This window comes from Doryrhamphus excisus, chromosome 1 (assembly GCF_030265055.1).
Source record: "Doryrhamphus excisus isolate RoL2022-K1 chromosome 1, RoL_Dexc_1.0, whole genome shotgun sequence".
Classification (NCBI taxonomy): domain Eukaryota; kingdom Metazoa; phylum Chordata; class Actinopteri; order Syngnathiformes; family Syngnathidae; genus Doryrhamphus; species Doryrhamphus excisus.
Genome location: NC_080466.1, coordinates 41,793,423 through 41,811,126, shown reverse-complemented (window position 1 = coordinate 41,811,126; position 17,704 = coordinate 41,793,423). Strand labels below are relative to the sequence as shown.

The window sequence follows — 17,704 nt, the reverse complement described above, 5'->3', positions numbered from 1 at the left end:
TAGGTTAATTAGTGACTCCAAATTGTCCATAGGTATGAATGTGAGTGTGAATGGTTGTTTGTCTATATGTGCCCTGTGATTGGCTGGCGACCAGTCCAGGGTGTACCCCGCCTCTCGCCCGAAGACAGCTGGGATAGGCTCCAGCACCCCCCGCGACCCTCGTGAGGAAAAGCGGTAGAAAATGAATGAATGAATGTTTGTATGTGGTAATCTAACCTGCATCCACACTGACCACCACATTTGCTTTCATTCACTAGTGTAGGCGGCGCCCACGGCAAGGTGGGTGAAGTGCCTTGCCCAGAGACACAACGACAGTGAGTGAGTGGAGGAAGCGACGATCGAACCGGTACCACTTTTTAGGTTTACGTTTCAAATATAGACTGGATTTGTATTCCAATAACACAAGTCGACATGAATTTGAATACAAATCCAACTATTGATTTCAGAAATCCCACGCCCACTCCCATAAACGATGTTGCTAGATCACATTTATTTGAAAATTGTGACCGAAACTACATATTGGCCTCAGTCCAAAAAAACACAATAAATTAAGACAACAGTTATAGTAAAACAATATTGTTCTACATTCTAAAATAAAAAAACAGGCACATTTTTTTTTTTTTTTTTTTACCTCCGGGGGTCAAAATTAGGCTGACACTCAAAAGGCACATATGAGACATTCACTGCCCAGATGCAATTTGAATACTTTCATTGTGCTGTTGTAACGTCTCCCCAGAAAAGCCATCACATTTATTGTGCAAATCTTTTGAATTGAAAAAAGAAATATACATAAATGTATTTTTCACACTTTCACAGACAACAACAGCACTGGTACACCGTTTACAGTAAAATACAAATGAGCGAGTTTCACTTTTTGTTGAACAGTTCCTATCCTGTTTCAAGGAAAAGGGCAATTTTTTGGCAATTTCACCCATCATCCTCAGTCCTTATGTGAGACATGAATACATATCTTTCTCTTTTCTGTGCGTTCTGAAGATAAAATAACAGCTAAACAGAGGCAGCTGATGGGACAGACCTATTCCGCCTCCAAACACCCCCAAAATGGTTTTATATCCATGCAGTAACAGACTCGTTCATGATAACATGTAATACTTACAGTATTTTGGTCAATTTAAGCATAATTTCCCTAGCGTTAGGTTTTTTTTTTTTTTTTTTAAAGGTAGCTAAGAATGAATTTGATGGGACGCACTTGTTCCGCCTAAAAAAGCCTTCTGAAAAAAACGGCCAAAAATGCACCATTTACACTACCGCTCAAAATTTTGGGATCACTTGGATATTTTTGGGGTTTTTTTTTTAGTCTGAGATATGGCTTTTTCTTGGCAGTCCTGCTATGAAGTCCAGCATCCGGAAGTCGCCGCTTCACTGTTGATACCGACACTGGCGTTTGACGGGTACTACGTATTTAGTGCAGCTGCCAGGCGACGACCTGTGAGGCGTCTTTGTCTTAAACTACACACTCTCAGATATGCAGCGTTTTATTGTCCTTGTTAGACCCGGTTTGTGCTGCTCTCTGAAGGGAGTATTGGTAAGAGATTTTAGTTTTAGTTTAGATTTTTAGATGGGTTTTCTAATCATCTATTAGCCTTATAAAATGATGAACTTGGATTAGCAGCCATACCAGGAGATTGATGCCGAGGACTGACAGTTGTTGATAGTAGGCCTCTATGCAAAAATGTAGATCTTTCTTTGAAAATCATCTGATTCATTTTAATTGTTTGTGAAATGCATGAAAATGTGTTTTTCTTTGGAAAAACAAAGAAATTTGCAAGTGATCCCAAACTTTTGAGCGCTAGTGTACATAATGTGACCCGCATATCAACTAAGCTGCAACAACATTATTAGTACTGTTAACCATTGTTTACACCGAAGAATTACATTCCTGGCGTAGTGACACCGGCTAGCTACTAGTCGACTAGGGACTAGCTTGACCACACACTCGCGCATCACCAGCGCATTGTCGCCACCCTCACAATGCCTCAGGACGATTGGGGATGATGGGTAAAATTTAAATAAGTGCACTTTTCCTTGAAGTTCCTTGAAGGCGTACATACGTACCTTGAAGTTTTTAGCGTTGTCAAAAGGCCCTCCCGTAGAGGAACGATGTGCCTCATCAAAACTTGAGGTATGCCGGCACGGAATAGTTAAACAACAGGAAGTCCATACGAAAGAGGTTATACAGCTTCTTCTGATAGAAGGGGCTGATGTTGCGGAAGAACTGGGCGGCCATGTCTCCTGTAGTCCTGGTGCTTTTGGACGAGGCCGGGAAGCTGACCTGGTCCTCCACCCCGGCCAGCCGCAGCACGTAATCGGAGTCCTGCTCCAGCGTCTCGTACTTACCAACCACGTCGTAGTGGATGAAGCAGGGGTGGCACAGCGAGTGAACGCGCTCCCAGTGCTCGTTGAAGGGCTCCTCCGACTGGGTGGCCGGGTCTACGAGGTAGTACACAAACTCCTCGAAGGAGACGTCGTCGCCTTTCTCCAGAGCTTCCGGCTGCGGATTGGGCCGATGGCGGCGCACGATTTTGGTACCGTAGCGTTTATGGAAAGCCGTGTTGTAGCTTCGGGTGAATTTGTTGCGGTACGCCGACACCAGCCGCTCGAAGGGCTCGCGTACGAACACGAACTTCAAGTAGGAGCGGAGCCGCTGGTTGATCTGCGAGGTGGAGTACTCGGACAAAGCGCGGAGGTTTCCCGGGACGTGGGCCTCGTTTGCCGGTATCGCCAGCGGGTCTCTGTGAGATCCGGCCGCCCCGGTCAGGACCATGAGCACCCGCTTCCAGTTGGTGCAGGCCACTTTGGGCACGTAGCAGTACAGCAGGCCGTGCTGGTCGTCCACGATGACGTGCTTCAGGTCCTCCTGGATGAGAACTCTACGTTTTCGGGTGTAAGAGCGGCACGCTTCTTCTAACAGCTCCCTTCTGCCCTGATGGATCGCCTGAACTGCCGACTCAGCCTACGAGGGAAAAGAATTTTAGTTAAATCCAGCAACCTCCTGATCGTGGCGGCCCCCCCAATGCCGCCTACAATAGAATCACACTCCAGTTCATGAAGTTCAGCTTGGCCTCCTCATGGCACAAACCCCTTATTTACTCCTTGCGTTTGCTCCGTTTGGCTCGCCGACTCACGCAGCGGTCAGAGCGCCGAGGTTTGACTCCATGTGTGGTTCCTCTGTGCTTGTTGGCAGATATGAGAACATCAAGGGTATAGAATCCAACCTCACACCAAACACATCTGTGTGCTCGATGTGTTCAACACGCTCCGTCATGTCAGCGCTGGGTGGGAATTCCATACTTCATACTTCCATACATTTTCTCAAGCTCGCCGAAGCTCCTTAACGCCAAACAGCTTGTGAGAGCCCCGATGCTCTCAGCGATGACAGGCCTGTTCCGAGGGACTTTGTTTATATTCTGAGCACAGGCGAACTCATCTGTGAACTCGGGATCGAACATGACAAAGGTTACTTATTGGATTCCTCGGCCGGGAAAAAAAAAAAAAAAGACAAAGAGACAGAAGAATTTTAATACTTTAGGCGGGGGAAACTGCAACACAAATAAGTCACTGCTGGACGGCGGCCATGTTTCTTTTTGATGGGGAGCTCACTCTACACACGGCGTATTATTTACAGGTTTTTCTCAGTTTGTCCATACTGCCTGTTTGGAGATTAATTATGTTTCCCCATTACAGTATCAAGGTTTTACCATGTAATATCGCTATTTCATTCAACTGTCAATCATATTGACCCTGACATGTACATCTAAAAAAGGTCCAGGATCTGCTAAACCAGTTTTTGTGTTCAATGCAAGATGGCTGCAAATCTACTTAATAGCAACTGGAGGACAGAAAAAGAAATAAAATCATCAAAATTTCAATGTACAAATCAAAACAGTAATCAGCAATCTTTTTAGTTTCGCCTGTCCAGTGCCCCCCCCCCCCCCCAAAAAAAAATCCCATACAGGCAAAGCTTCTGAGCTCTTCATCGCCAAGACAAACACATGAATAAATGTCACCGCAGCCATCTTTTTTACCTCCTCCCCACCCAAAACCAAATGATAAAAGTATTGGATTGGCCTGAAAAATACGTCAGCGAGATTATGGGAGATTTGCAATCCAGCCAGGATTTTAATCCGGTGAGTTGAAACTGAGATGATCTTCCAAAAGCAGACATTTCTACGTACACTCTACTTACATACACTGCTTCTTATTTAAATGTAAGAAGCAACACATCGTACGCTCTCACTTTATAAGTTATACAAATAAGTTATGCAAAAATACTGCAGTTACCCAATAACTCATGAACAACTAATGAGTAGAGTAGTTACTGGGGAACTAATGGAAAAACAATGGCTTTGGCACATGTCATAAATTTTGAGTAGTTACTGATGAACCTATGAAAAACTAATGAGTAGTTACAGAGGAACTAATGAGTAGTTAATGAAGAACTAATGAGTAGTTACTGTAGAACTACTAAGAAAAACTAAGGACTAAGGCACATTTAGAGTAGTTACAGAGGAACAAATAAATGAATGAGTAGTTACAGAGGAGCTAATGAGTACTTAATGAAGAACTAATGAGTAGTTACTGTGGAACTACTAAGAAAAACTAAGGACTCAGGCACATTTAGAGTAGTTACAGAGGAACAAATAAACTAATGAGTAGTTACTGAGGAACTAATAAGTAGAGTAGTTCCTGTGGGACTAAGACGCATTTAGAGTAGTTACTGATGAACTTATGAAAAACTAATGAGTAGTAACAGAGGAACTAATGAGTAGTTAATGAAGAACTAATGAGTAGTTACTGTGGAACTACTAAGAAAAAACTAAGGAATAAGGCACATTTAGAGTAGTTACAGAGGAACAAATAAACTAATGAGTAGTTACTGAGGAACTAATAGGTAGAGTAGTTCCTGTGGGACTAAGACGCATTTAGAGTAGTTACTGATGAACTTAGGAAAAACTAATGAGTAGTTACAGAGGAACTAATGAGTAGTTACTGTGGAACTACTAAGAAAAACTAAGGACTCAGGCACATTTAGAGTAGTTACAGAGGAACAAATAAACTAATGAGTAGTTACTGAGGAACTAATAAGTAGAGTAGTTCCTGTGGGACTAAGACGCATTTAGAGTAGTTACTGATGAACTTAGGAAAAACTAATGAGTAGTTACAGAGGAACTAATGAGTAGTTAATGAAGAACTAATGAGTAGTTACTGTGGAACTACTAAGAAAAACTAAGGACTCAGGCACATTTAGAGTAGTTACCAAGGAACAAATAAACTAATCAGTAGCTACTGAGGAACTAATAAGTAGAGTAGTTCCTGTGGGACTAGGACGCATTTAGAGTAGTTACTGAGGAATTTATGAAAAACTAATGAGTAGTTACAGAGGAACTACTAAGAAAAACTAAGGACTAAGGTACATTTAGAGTAGTTACCGAGGAACTAATAAACTAATGAGTAGTTACCGAGGAACAAATGACTAAGGCACATCAATTTAGAGCTGTTACTGAGGAACTGATAAGTAGAGTAGTTCCTGAGGGACTAAGAAGCATCTAGAGTAGTTACCGAGGAACTAATAAACTAATGAGTAGTTACTGGAGAACAAATGAAGAACTAATGAGTAGTTACTGAGGAACTAATGAAAATCTAATGACTAAGGCACATCAATTTAGAGCTGTTACTGAGAAACTAATAAGTAGAGTAGTTACTGAGGGACTAAGACACATTTAGAGTAGTTACCGAGGAACTAATGAAAACGAATGAGTAGTTAACTAACACCAGCTGTCATTCCACACGGCAAAGGTTATCGTCTGGAGACAAGAAGCCACACCTAATTTTGAAAACAATGCTTCAAAACTGGTTGGAGACTTGAGATACTTTAAAATAAAACTAAAAAAGACACTAAATACTTTAAATATTTCCCATACAGTACAAACTACCAAAGACAGCACTAGCAACAATACAATCATTACCAATTAAGTAAGATTTATTTCAGATTTATTACATCTTTTGGGACTTTGAGTAACTGGAACCACTGAGGACTGGATGTTCAGGGTGGGAAAAGTTCCCAATAAGAGGAACTGCCAAACGTCCCGGAAAGAGCAGCAAGTTCTCGAGCAACCACCTTCGAGTAAACAGTCAAGACCGGGAACTGACACTAAAGAGAGACAATTCTTGGGTGGGGGGTCAGGTATTTCAGAGTGGCAAGACTTCACCATTACTCCATAAGTGTAACTGCAATGACATGAATGAGGTCCAGAATGTGGTAACGAATCATTCAAGGCAGCACTTTAATCCCCAAAATGGCTAATCGCTAATTGGTGATAGAACAAGAAGTCATCTTTTGGATTGTTGTTCAGGGTTTTCAGTGCTGGGCGTTCAGCCAAAACCCCCATCAGGTATCAGTTTTGGTGTTTTCACAGCCAGAACAAAATCCAATTCTGCTTGGACTAGGATTCAAAAACAGAGTGCTCAGATTGCACCGTTCAGCACGATATGGGTATTGGAACGTCGTCTGCTTTGACAGTCGAGGCGTTGTGATGAACCCCTGAATATGTTGTGATTTTTGGCTAAAACACCTTAAAAAAAAACTCATACCCAAAGTCAGCCATCTATTTTCTATGCTGCTTATCCTCACTCGGATCGCAGGGGTATGCTGAAGCCTATCCCAGCTGACTTCGGGTCAGATGTGGGGTACACCCTGGACTGGTCACCAGCCAATCCCAGGGCACATATAGACAAACAACCCAGGCTCTCATGTTGACTGAGATGAACTGCGGTTGCTAGTCTTGCGATGCGATGCTTCATGTCTCAACAATCGATAAATCTTAAGACTGCTGACTGCTATTGATCCGGGACTCTAACATGTCTCCAGGCTCTAACATGTCAGAGATATACTTTGGGACAAGACCATGAAAACACTTGGACACAAGCAGAGCTGTTTTAAAGTCTATTCTCAGAGTGACAGTGAGGAGACTCAGTACTGGACTATAATATGGTCATATTCCCTGGTTCTAGTCAGGACTCGAGCAGCAGCATTCTGGATGTACTGCAGCTGCTTTACGGTCGTGGTGGGCCAAACCGTGCATTTCAGTGAACCGGATCATTACGATTCATTCAGTAAAAAGATCCGTTCATTTTGGTCAATTGGCCCTGTGATCTCCCCCTGTGCATAGACCCGGTCAGCCGTGTCGAGTCAGTCCGTTCACTCATGTTCACATCCGTTCCGACTCAACCGAGCAACAACACGTGATGACTAGTGGTGTATCGGTCATGAACGAACGGGTCAAAAGAACTAGTTCTTTGTTGTGAACGGAATGAACAAAGTCACAGAGAGTGTTGGTCAATCTCTCGGTCTCAGTCTTTCGGTCAGCTTACCCCACCCACCCACAGAGCGAGGCGTGACGATAGGATAAGACATTCAAGCACACGGATAGTCCCACCCTGCAAAAGGTCAGAACAGTCAAAAAAAATTATTTGCAACTGAACAGACTGGACGGGTATTTTAGGGGCGATGACCTTGTTCATTCCGTTCAAAAAAAGAACTAGTTCTTTTGACCTGTTCGTTCATGACCGTCAAATCGGATATGTGGTCGCATCGGTTTATTTTTCCACAAGTGTGTGATATCAGTGGATATCAGTCAAATCTCAGTGACAAAAAGGGAGCGCTGCAATATCATCGTAATAGATGGCGGGCTGTCAGAACGGCACAGGGTTGAACACCATATTAGTAATACTGGTGGAAATTCCCAATCAGATGATATGGACGATTAGAATGTAAACACTGACCTGGTCTCCGTCATGAAGTGTCTGCAGAGGACTCCTCCTGGGCTTCTGCCCGATGCTTCCTTCTGCATTTTGCTCCGAGGCTGAGAAAACACAAGTACCAGTCATTTAAAAACATGATGGACGGGGTTTTGATCCAAGTGTAAAAATGGAAAATGTGTTTAGTTAAAGCATCGCTTCAGGTCCATGTGGGGGGAAAAAATATGTATCATGTGTATCACATGGAACATCGGGAGCCGATGGATGCAACCCAAAAACGTCAAGCAGAAATCCTACTGAAATGAATCCAGGCTGACTAGACACTTACCTCCAAATCAAATCTGTACACCACGGGATCTGAAGTAGACAGTATATCAAAATATTGAAAACAGTAGGATTAGAGGCAATAAACATGCAGATGTGCTGCGTACATTTGATGTAGGAGTGTTGTAAAGGTTGTCAGTCCATGGTTTAAGACTTTTTATATAACTGTTTAGAGACTCTTAATCCATCATGGACCGACGAGGTCTTCAAGGTCAAGCTCGTGGTGAGTTTATTCCCCACTTTGCATCATGTGTGCATTGAAATGACACTGATGTATGTACATTGTCACAACTTCTGGGATTTTCAAGGTTCAAGATTTTGGCTCACATCTGCAATGCCGAACATGATCTTAAAGTTCCTTTGCCAAAAATGCTAACTATTTGACCCCTAGCCCCCGGTGCTGGCAACCCATACTCGTCCACGAGTCCGCCTCGGGGCTATTCCTGACAACATGACCCCAGCCGCTGACGACTGGATGTAGTTGATAGGATTTTGTGAGACAAACACAATGAATGATGGCTTTAATGTAAAGCTGTAAGCAGGCTACAAAAATTACAAACATTATAAAAGTAGTTGAGCTAACGCCGCATGAATACTTCATTGCTGAAATGTGAAAAAAAATCGCTACACTCGTCATGTTTCGTCATTTTTTGGTGGGTTGCGATGTCGGCAGATCTAGCGACAAAATCAAGTTAGCAACATCGCATGCTACCACGCATCGAATAAGCAGAATGTTACATGTAAAGTTAAATGTAACAGGAATTACCACCAATAGGGGGCCACGTTCACATTGTCCATTCATTTTCAATGGGAAAAATATTGGCAGTTACATACTGCGGAGAAATTTTGAAACTTTTGAGAAATTTCACATTTTATTTTCCAAATGTGAAAATAAATAAGTAATAAGTAAATACTTCTTGGTGTTATATTTGTAAATAAATTGTTATTTTGATGTAAACAACCATATTTTGTGTAGTTTATGTTGTGGCATGGCGGCACAGTAGTTAGCGCACAGACCTCACAGCTAGGAGACCAGGGTTCAATTCCACCCTCGGGCATCTCTGTGTGGAGTTTGCATGTTCTCCCCGTGTCATGCGTGGGTTTTCTCCGGGTACTCCGGTTTCCTCCCACATTCCAAAAACATGCTAGGTTAATTGGCGACTCCAAATTGTCCATAGGTATGAATGTGAGTGTGAATGGTTGTTTGTCTATATGTGCCCTGTGATTGGCTGGCCACCAGTCTAGGGTGTACCCCGCCTTACGCCCGAAGACAGCTGGGATAGGCTCCAGCACCCCCCACGACCCTCGTGAGGAAAAAGCGGTAGAAAATGAATGAATGAATGTTGCGGCATAGTTGTTTCGATATTAGTTAGGAACTGATATTTTCCTGAAACTCACCAACGTTCTACTGCTGATTACTTAGGAATGGAAAAAGGTGGAAACAACTTTCATTTGGTAGATTCCATGTTTATATAGCCATAGAACACAACATTCTGTGTGCCTTGAAAGATCGTCTAAAATATAATAATATCCATTGAAAAATGTAACGTTTTTAAAAAAATGGCTGTAAATATAAAGTAGAAAAACACACACATTCCAGAACATGCATTGTAGGTGCACAAGACATTCAGTGACACTCGCTCCTGGGCAAGGAAGCATCTGCAAAGACAGCTTCAAGCTAAAAGAAAATAGAAAAAGCAATTTCCAGCTGTGTAATATTAAATATTAATATTTAACTGGGATTTGAAGAGGACTTAATACAAATATGACGCACCTTCACCGAGTGAAGATGATGCACAGACGCCCATTTTTTTTTTAAAGCGAGCAGCTACTGTCATTTCCCTTCTTTCCTGATCAAAATGCAACAGAAAGATCACACAGATGGCCCAGATTACAAAAAAAGACTCCTGGCAGCTTGAAGCAATTTTGTGACCAATTATTTTCACATTAAAAAGGATTCACCAAGATAGCCTACTTATGTGAATCCATTTCAGACGGATAATCCTGCAAAAAAAAAAATGTAGCCTCATGAAATTATTCATACTCTTCTGAATCGGAATAAAGAGATGAGCTTCTTCCTGAAGGACATGATTCAGATGAGTCCAGTTGGTGCAGGGCAACCAGTCTCTTTTCCGTTTCAACCTGCTTGCTTCATCTAGAAGATGACCAACTCATGGAAGTGGTCACTTATTGCACAGTACCTGCTTTTATTATACATGCATGCAGTGCTTTTGTATTGCTTTTTATTACTTCAACCTGAGGCCCCACAATCGACCTACAGGGTTTATTTACTACACCGGATACTACACCAATATACAACCATATGTAAAATGTAATATGTAATATACATAAGGTTCCATGCAATCATTTCTGAGTCTCTTTCAACACAGCAGGACTGTCACAGCTGGACTAGAAAATGTTTGGGTAAGGACTTGTTATGAGCGTTTGATACCGCTGTGGTTCTTTTTTTTCCACACTGTGTTGAGATGGGGCCAAGCAGCTTGACACAGCTGTATTAAAACCAACAAACTGGATCATATGAGGAAATATTCACAGCCACACGAAACGTTGTCGATATGCCAGCCCGTATGTTGCGCTATAAATCCTACCCCAGAAGGAGACACGTAGCGTACGCTGAGTCTAAACTCCAAGTATACGGATTCTCGGTATCAGTCACATATTGGTCAAAATGACCGGTTCAGATATAAGTCGTCGATCCGATCAAAACGCCCAACCAAAATGCTTATTTTAAGCCAAGGAAAGGAATAGGAGATTTTTACTTTCACTTTGTTCCCGCTAACCTTTGGTCTCTACTTGCTAGGTCAGCAAACAGATAACAGGTTCATTCAATCATTCATTTTCTACCGCTTATCCTCACAAGGGTCGCGGGGGGTGCTGGAGCCTATCCCAGCTGTCTTCAGGCGAGAGGTGGGGAACACCCTTGACTGGTCGCCAGCCAATCACAGGGCACATATAGACAAACAACCATTCACACTCACATTAATCAGATAACAGAAAAGTACCTATATCCACATTCTGTGATAGAGGTAAAAAATTAAAAATTAAAAAAAATTTAAATTTCAATTTTTTAATTTTTAATTTTTAAATTTTAATTTTTAATTTTTAATTTTTAATTTTTAATTTTTAATTTTTAATTTTTAATTTTTAATTTTTTTTATTATTTTTTTAAATTAATTAAAAAAATTAAATTAAAATTTTAAATTTAATTTTTCAATTTTAAATGGAAGCATTTAAATTTTAAATTTTAAATTTTAATTTTTTAATTTTAAATGGAAGCATTTAAATTTTAAATTTTAAATTTTAAATTTTAAATTTTAAATTTTAAATTTTAAATTTTAAATTTTAAATTTTAAATTTTAAATTTTAAATTTTAAATAATAATCATAATGGTGTGTTATTAGTGTGAATATTGGCCCCTTTAACTTTATTCTACACTGTGCCGCGGGAGGCGAATGATCTGCACTTTGAAAACTCCCGTTTTAGACTCTGTTGAAGCTGATGAAATTACCGCTCTCTGCAGGGTCATTTGCATTTTTCCAATGCCGGGGTGTGGAATGCATTTCCTAAACACCGCGGCATATATGCCACACGCTTCATCCAAGGAGCATTTGAAGGAAGGAAGGAATATTCCTATTGGTTTAACCCTGGCTAGACCCAAACCTGCGAAGCCCTTTCCTCTGCATTCCTCCCGGCCCCCTTTCAGAAAGAGCAGCAATGCAAAAATATCGAGAAGCCGATGTGTGTTCGTCCTGTTTTTTGGTCATAAACGGACCTCTGTGTTTACGTCCCACTGCGAAAAGAGGGCCGCCCGCCCCAACCCTCCTTTGGCCTTTCCTGCCAAAGAGCTTAACTGAGAGACACACTGTACAAGGGAAAGCGTGATCCTTTTAGCTCCCAAATGTGTGTTTAAAGGGTGTTAGTGCAAAGGCAGGGCATGTGGGTGGTGGAGTGTCTGTTTATTGACTCTTCGGAGAATGTATACACGAGTGGATACAAGGTGACAGTCCAATTTGCATTTGGACTATCATCTTTTACTTCGTTTTCCTGACAAACCAATTGGGTATTTATAGAAATAAATCATTATTTTTCACTTTCCCTGTCAAAAAGACCTGAAGCAAACATGCTCAATGTCACTACAGGTGTTTTCCGATGAGGCTGAAGTGCTGAGCAGTTAATTTTTATAACTTCCATGGCCTCCAGTCAAGGAGGCGTGTTGAGTTGGGAACCACACGTGCAGCTGACCCCAAAGTCCAAACGACTTTCTCAGAAGCTGCAATTACCCGCTCGGAACTGGCAGCCTGCAAGCATCTGTAGCTGTCAAGGTTACAGCAGACATATACGTTTACGTTCTCGCTTTTATTAGAGGAGGAAGATACAAAGACGAGATCCTGACAATGCCACGGAGCAGCTGTGTGCAAAGTGCAGACCCCCCCGTACCCCGGGGGCTCACTTTAAATCAATTCATCATGAATGACACACGATCAGCGTATATTGATCTATATTTGGATTGGTTTGGGCATAAACCAGGGGTGGGCAAATATTTTGATTCGTGGGCTGCATTGAGAAAACAAAATAGTCCAGGGGGCCAGAACATATATTTAACATACACACTATTTTATGCTTATAATTTTGAATTATTTGTCTAATTTTATCAGCTGTATGATCTCATGTTCTTTTTTCAGGAGCAATTTATGGTAATTGTAATGGTTTTATTTCATTTGAACATGCATCAGATTACAATTGAGTTCATCACATAATCACATAAACTTGATTTTTTTGTTTTTATTAATTCAAAAAATATATTTTTAATTTTTTTTACATTTTTTGTCACATACCCAAGTACGTTTAAACATCAGACCACATCAAACTATGTCATTAAATTTGATAGTTTTGTTGTTGTTTACTAAATACGACATCCGACTTGCAAGTCATGTTGCCAGTTTGTATGTTAAAAGTCGAAATACTTGGAAAGCGACTGGCGGGCCGGATTCAAACACTTGGCGGGCCGCATGTGGCCCTCGGGCCATAGTTTGCCCACCCCTGGCATAAACCATTCTCTTCAGCGTGCGACAAATCGCAGCCAAATCGCAGGGCATGTATAGACAAACAATCATTGGAACTCAGGTCTCCTCACTGTGTGGCCAACATGCTAACCACTTGTGCACCGTGCGTGCCCCTTGTTTAAAAACTCTTAGTGAAAATCTTAGTGTAGAGTTATTGACATTTTTTTTAACGGCTTCATTACAATACACAGCAATCCCTCGTTTATCGCAGTTAATTTGTCGCGGATCCAACAGTGATAAGTGAATTCCTGTGAAGTAGGATTCCTTATTCTTTTATTGTAGGTTGAGCATTGGAAGCCTGTTTACAACCTTATAAACAAGCATTGACACCTAGTGACCAATATAAAATACTGCAGATCATAAATTATGTCTTCTTAATTAGTTCATTTAGCCTTTAGCATTTATTTCTTATGCTTGAAAATGCTTAATTTAGGCAAAATTTTGCTTAAAAGTGTATACTTTCTTTCTGTGCTAATAGGCCTTAGTCAACCCCAAAATAGAATGATTTATTAATAATAATACAATTATCAAAAACCTTAATAGACTGAAGCCATGATAGTCGAACCGCGATGTGGCGGTTGCTGGAGAACGCAGATTAGAACCGCTTTTCCTTCTCATTGGGAGGAGCCAGATCAGATTAGGCATCTGGTAAGGATGCTTCCCAGATGTGTTCAGGGCACCTCAGATCAGGAGGAGTCCTCAGGGTAGACCCAGGACACGCTGTCCCCGGGAGAACCTGAAGGAAGTGGCCGGGGAGAGGGAAGTCTGGGCTTCTCTGCTTAGGCCGCTACCCCCCGCTACCTGACCTTGTAGGTATAAGCGGAAGAAGATGGATGGACGGATTGATCGATTGCGGGTTTTAGTCCATTCCACGTCACATCTCATTTAGCATTTCTTTAGCCTAGCCTCTGAACTTTGTGAGATATTGACTTTTGGAGTAAGATAAAAATCACAAGTATACACTAAAGTTCAATGCAATCACCACAAAAACTACTTCAAATGTATAACAGCTCATTTCTTAGCGAGTCTGACAGCAGGGAATGCTTTTCCTTGGCAAAACCTCAAGGATTAGGAATAACTTTATACATAACCCTTACCCCATGTTGCACATCGCACGTCTCCAGAACTAACTCAACTTCTTCTACCCAGCATGGGATATATAAGCTTTTTTTGGCACATCATATTGCAAGGCATGTCTGAAAGAGGCCATTGTGTGTGCCCAAGAGATCCTGGAAGGATTGACTTTGGGCCAACAACCCTGGGACTAGCTAACTGCAGCTTCTTCTGTCCACCTTTATCATCCACTAAGAAGTTCTGAAATGAAATGATTCCTCATCTCACTGCGCCTTTTGTGTACGTTTGCTGCTGAAACAGGGAATTATCACAATTTGTTACAGAATACTTTGGAATTTCTTGCTAATATTTGAATTTATCATTTTTTATTATTATCATTACACTTCTCATTGTTCAAGTTATAATCCATGATTTATGTTTTTTGTGCAAGAAGCAAAAAAAGATGATGACTCAACTCTCCACTAATGTATTTTCACTTTAGAGCAATTTTAAGCCACAAGGTGGCAGAAGTACATTGGATAAGAACTCATATGGATGGAAGAATCACACATGACAGGAAGGAGGAAGTGAGACAGCATGGAGGAGTGTAACGTGCAGAAGGTTTAATAAAAAAGCTTTCCTTTTCTAGTTAGGAACTGATATTTTCCTGAAACTTAGCTATGTTCTAGTGCTGATTACGTAACGACAGAAAAGGGTAGAAACAAACTTTTTTTTCAGATGAAAGACAGGAGTCTAATCTTTATACTACGAGTTTATAAAGTCATAGAACACAATATTCTGTGTGCCTTGAGAGACGTGTCAAAATGGACAGATCGGTCTTGAAAAACGCCTGGGATTGAATGAGTTCATCTGATTACAATTTTTATTGTTTTTATTGTTGCAGTTCTTTGACAGTTTATGGAAGAACTTTCTTCACTAAAAAGATACTGCAAGTTTGATTATTGGTATACAATATGCTATATACTGTATTAAAGTAAACTAGGTAAACATAGAGTAGTCATTTTCCGACACGACACAATTCAGATTAGTAAGTCCAGACAGTCCCTATTGTTGTTACAGACTAGATCTAGACTAGTCCACTTGCTGGACTCGACTCCACAGTCCGTCCATCCATCCCATTTCACAGATGGCCTTTGTCAATCCGTCCGTTGATTGTTCACCACTTAACCTATTCCAAGCCCCGGAAAAGCTGGAACTACTAATGGAATGGGTAGCCAGCCAATCAGAGGGCACATAGAGACAGACAACAGTTCACACATTCATCCACACCTACAGTCGCCGACTTCAAAAACGCAGGAATGAATCCCAGTTATGTACATGATATTTGTATATACTGTATGTATTCATTTTCATATACAGTACATCCAGAATAATGACACTTGTACACTTCAATATGCCCGAAAAGGAGTAGGAAGAAGCAGAGCTTATATAAATATTTGCCCCTAATGCCTATCAATGATAATTCGCCATTATTTGTATTAACAATAGTAAGAGCCTAACATGAAATATTAAACATTATTAATAATATCAATTGGACATTTAAATATATAAGCATGTCTTGACCTGCAGTGGTTTAATAAGCATAATATGAATAAAAAGTGAATGGGAGAATATGAAATAAATCCCATTGAGAAAGACAGGTAGATAATGCCAATCTATTGTTGCTCACCTGGCTTCATGTTGCTGTTAAAGTACAATATGACCATCACGAAGCATCCGAGACTTAACCCAAAAACCATCCGAAAGATTTTGGGTTTCCTCATCCTGAGTCTTCGGGCTTCGAGGGGCCGAGCGGACGAGACGACTAAGCCGTTTTTGTTCTACTTTATCACGGGTAGCAGCATCGATCCGTCTCGCTGACATCTGCTGCTCTTTAGCGGCCAGCACATCCTCGCATGTCCGACGAGGAGGACGCGACGCCGGCGGCAAGTAGCTCCACTTCGGAGGCTCGACCGAGTGAACGGTTCACGGTCCACACGCGTGTCAAAGAGGGCCAGGCAGTTTGTTCAAGGGGGCTTTAGAAGCGTGGTAGTGGCTTCCTTCCAAACGCTCGTTGCCCGGTTAACCCTTCCTTGTCTCCCCCCCCCCGCAGAATGACCACTGCTTGGTCGGGGAGGGGGGTGATCCATATATCGACAATATCGATACCAAGGGTAGTGTCAGTATATGGTATTGACAAATAGCAGCGTTTGTGTTGTGTTCACATTGTTGATATTGTTATATTTATATATTGTTTACAATTAGAATTCATATTTTCATGTATGAGCAAGTAAATATTATGCTCTCATCTCATAATTATGACTTTTTATGTCATAATTTCAATTTGTCTCTTAATTATATTTTTAAATGTCATACTTTTATGACTTTTTATCTTGTAATTATGACTTTTTTATATCATAATTTCGATTCATCTCATAATTAGGTCTTCATATATTTATTTTTTCAACCTTTTGTAGTAATTAATGGAATTGGAATTAATTCTAATGAATGGAATGTCCTATGTATACCTTTAAATCAAACTTTTATCTTTAACTTTTTAACTCATAATTTGTACTTTATTATTTGATACTAAATAATTATAATTAATTTGATGTTTTTATCTAAAAATTGTGACTTTTTGATCATTTGTTACTTTTTAATCTCATAATTATGACCCAGCATTGGAGTATTTTTTTTTCTTTCAGTGGCCCAAACGAGTTTCCGTAGTCTCAGTCTTGGCTTGGTATCGAATCAATACCCAAATGTACAGTATCGCCCACCTCCGAGGTTTTACAAGGTTTCCTCCCAGTAAATGAGGGTGGTAGCCTTACAAAAATAAAAGGTTCATATGGGCTCCATAAAGATGATACAATAAATGCAATAAAATGGTTACAATATAAGTATATACAGCATATACAGTATAATGTATGGTTACAGGATAAGATCGATGATTTAAATATTGTATTAAAGAAAAGTGGTCATATAATCACAGTATCTTGGACAGGTTCCATTGTTAAATCCATTCTCAGCTCTTATTTTGTAATTGAGGTTGAATGAGTTATTTTCCGGTTCCGTCGCCTCAGAGTTGGGAGCATTTAACTCAAGCTCCAATGAAACGTACGTGTTTAGTTGTTCTTTTTCGTACTTGACCTTTACTGTATATTGTTTTTGCATTTTATTCTTTAGACCTAGTCACTTAACTTCAAAAGTTAGATAAATTTAGAGGTAAAAAACTTTAGCACCTTACACAGACTCTGCTGTATGTAAGTATGCTACCATAACAATATCAAAAAGAAGATTTATCTGAAATATATATGTGGTGATAAATATAGTTTTGACAATATTGACATGTACGGACTTGCTCTATGTATTTAACATCACAATTGCTCAGTAGTGTGTAAACCCGAAGGTTGTGTCAATGTGGAGCAATATTACATGAAGATGCAGTGCTGCCCTCTAGAGGC

The 17,704-nt window shown here is 40.5% G+C and overlaps 1 protein-coding gene across 1 annotated transcript; it reads right to left on the bottom strand.

Moving 5' to 3' along the window:
• Positions 1-313: 313 nt before the first annotated feature.
• Positions 314-16,332, bottom strand: LOC131131871 (carbohydrate sulfotransferase 11-like). Its single transcript, XM_058076861.1, has 3 exons — positions 15,931-16,332; positions 7,804-7,883; positions 314-2,974 (listed from the first exon to the last, which is right to left on the bottom strand). Exons 1-3 carry the CDS (start codon positions 16,022-16,024, stop codon positions 2,132-2,134), a joined length of 1,017 nt encoding a protein of 338 aa, XP_057932844.1. The 5' UTR covers positions 16,025-16,332; the 3' UTR covers positions 314-2,131.
• Positions 16,333-17,704: the final 1,372 nt, after the last annotated feature.

Excerpts from the sequence above, each read along its gene's own strand:
- LOC131131871 (XM_058076861.1), bottom strand. The coding sequence starts at position 16,024 with ATGAGGAAACCCAAAATCTTTCGGATGGTTTTTGGGTTAAGTCTCGGA. Across the intron at positions 7,884-15,930 it reads TAACAGCAACATGAAGCCAG|CCTCGGAGCAAAATGCAGAA; the intron begins GTGAGCAACAAT and ends GTGTTTTCTCAG. Across the intron at positions 2,975-7,803 it reads CACTTCATGACGGAGACCAG|GCTGAGTCGGCAGTTCAGGC; the intron begins GTCAGTGTTTAC and ends TTTCCCTCGTAG.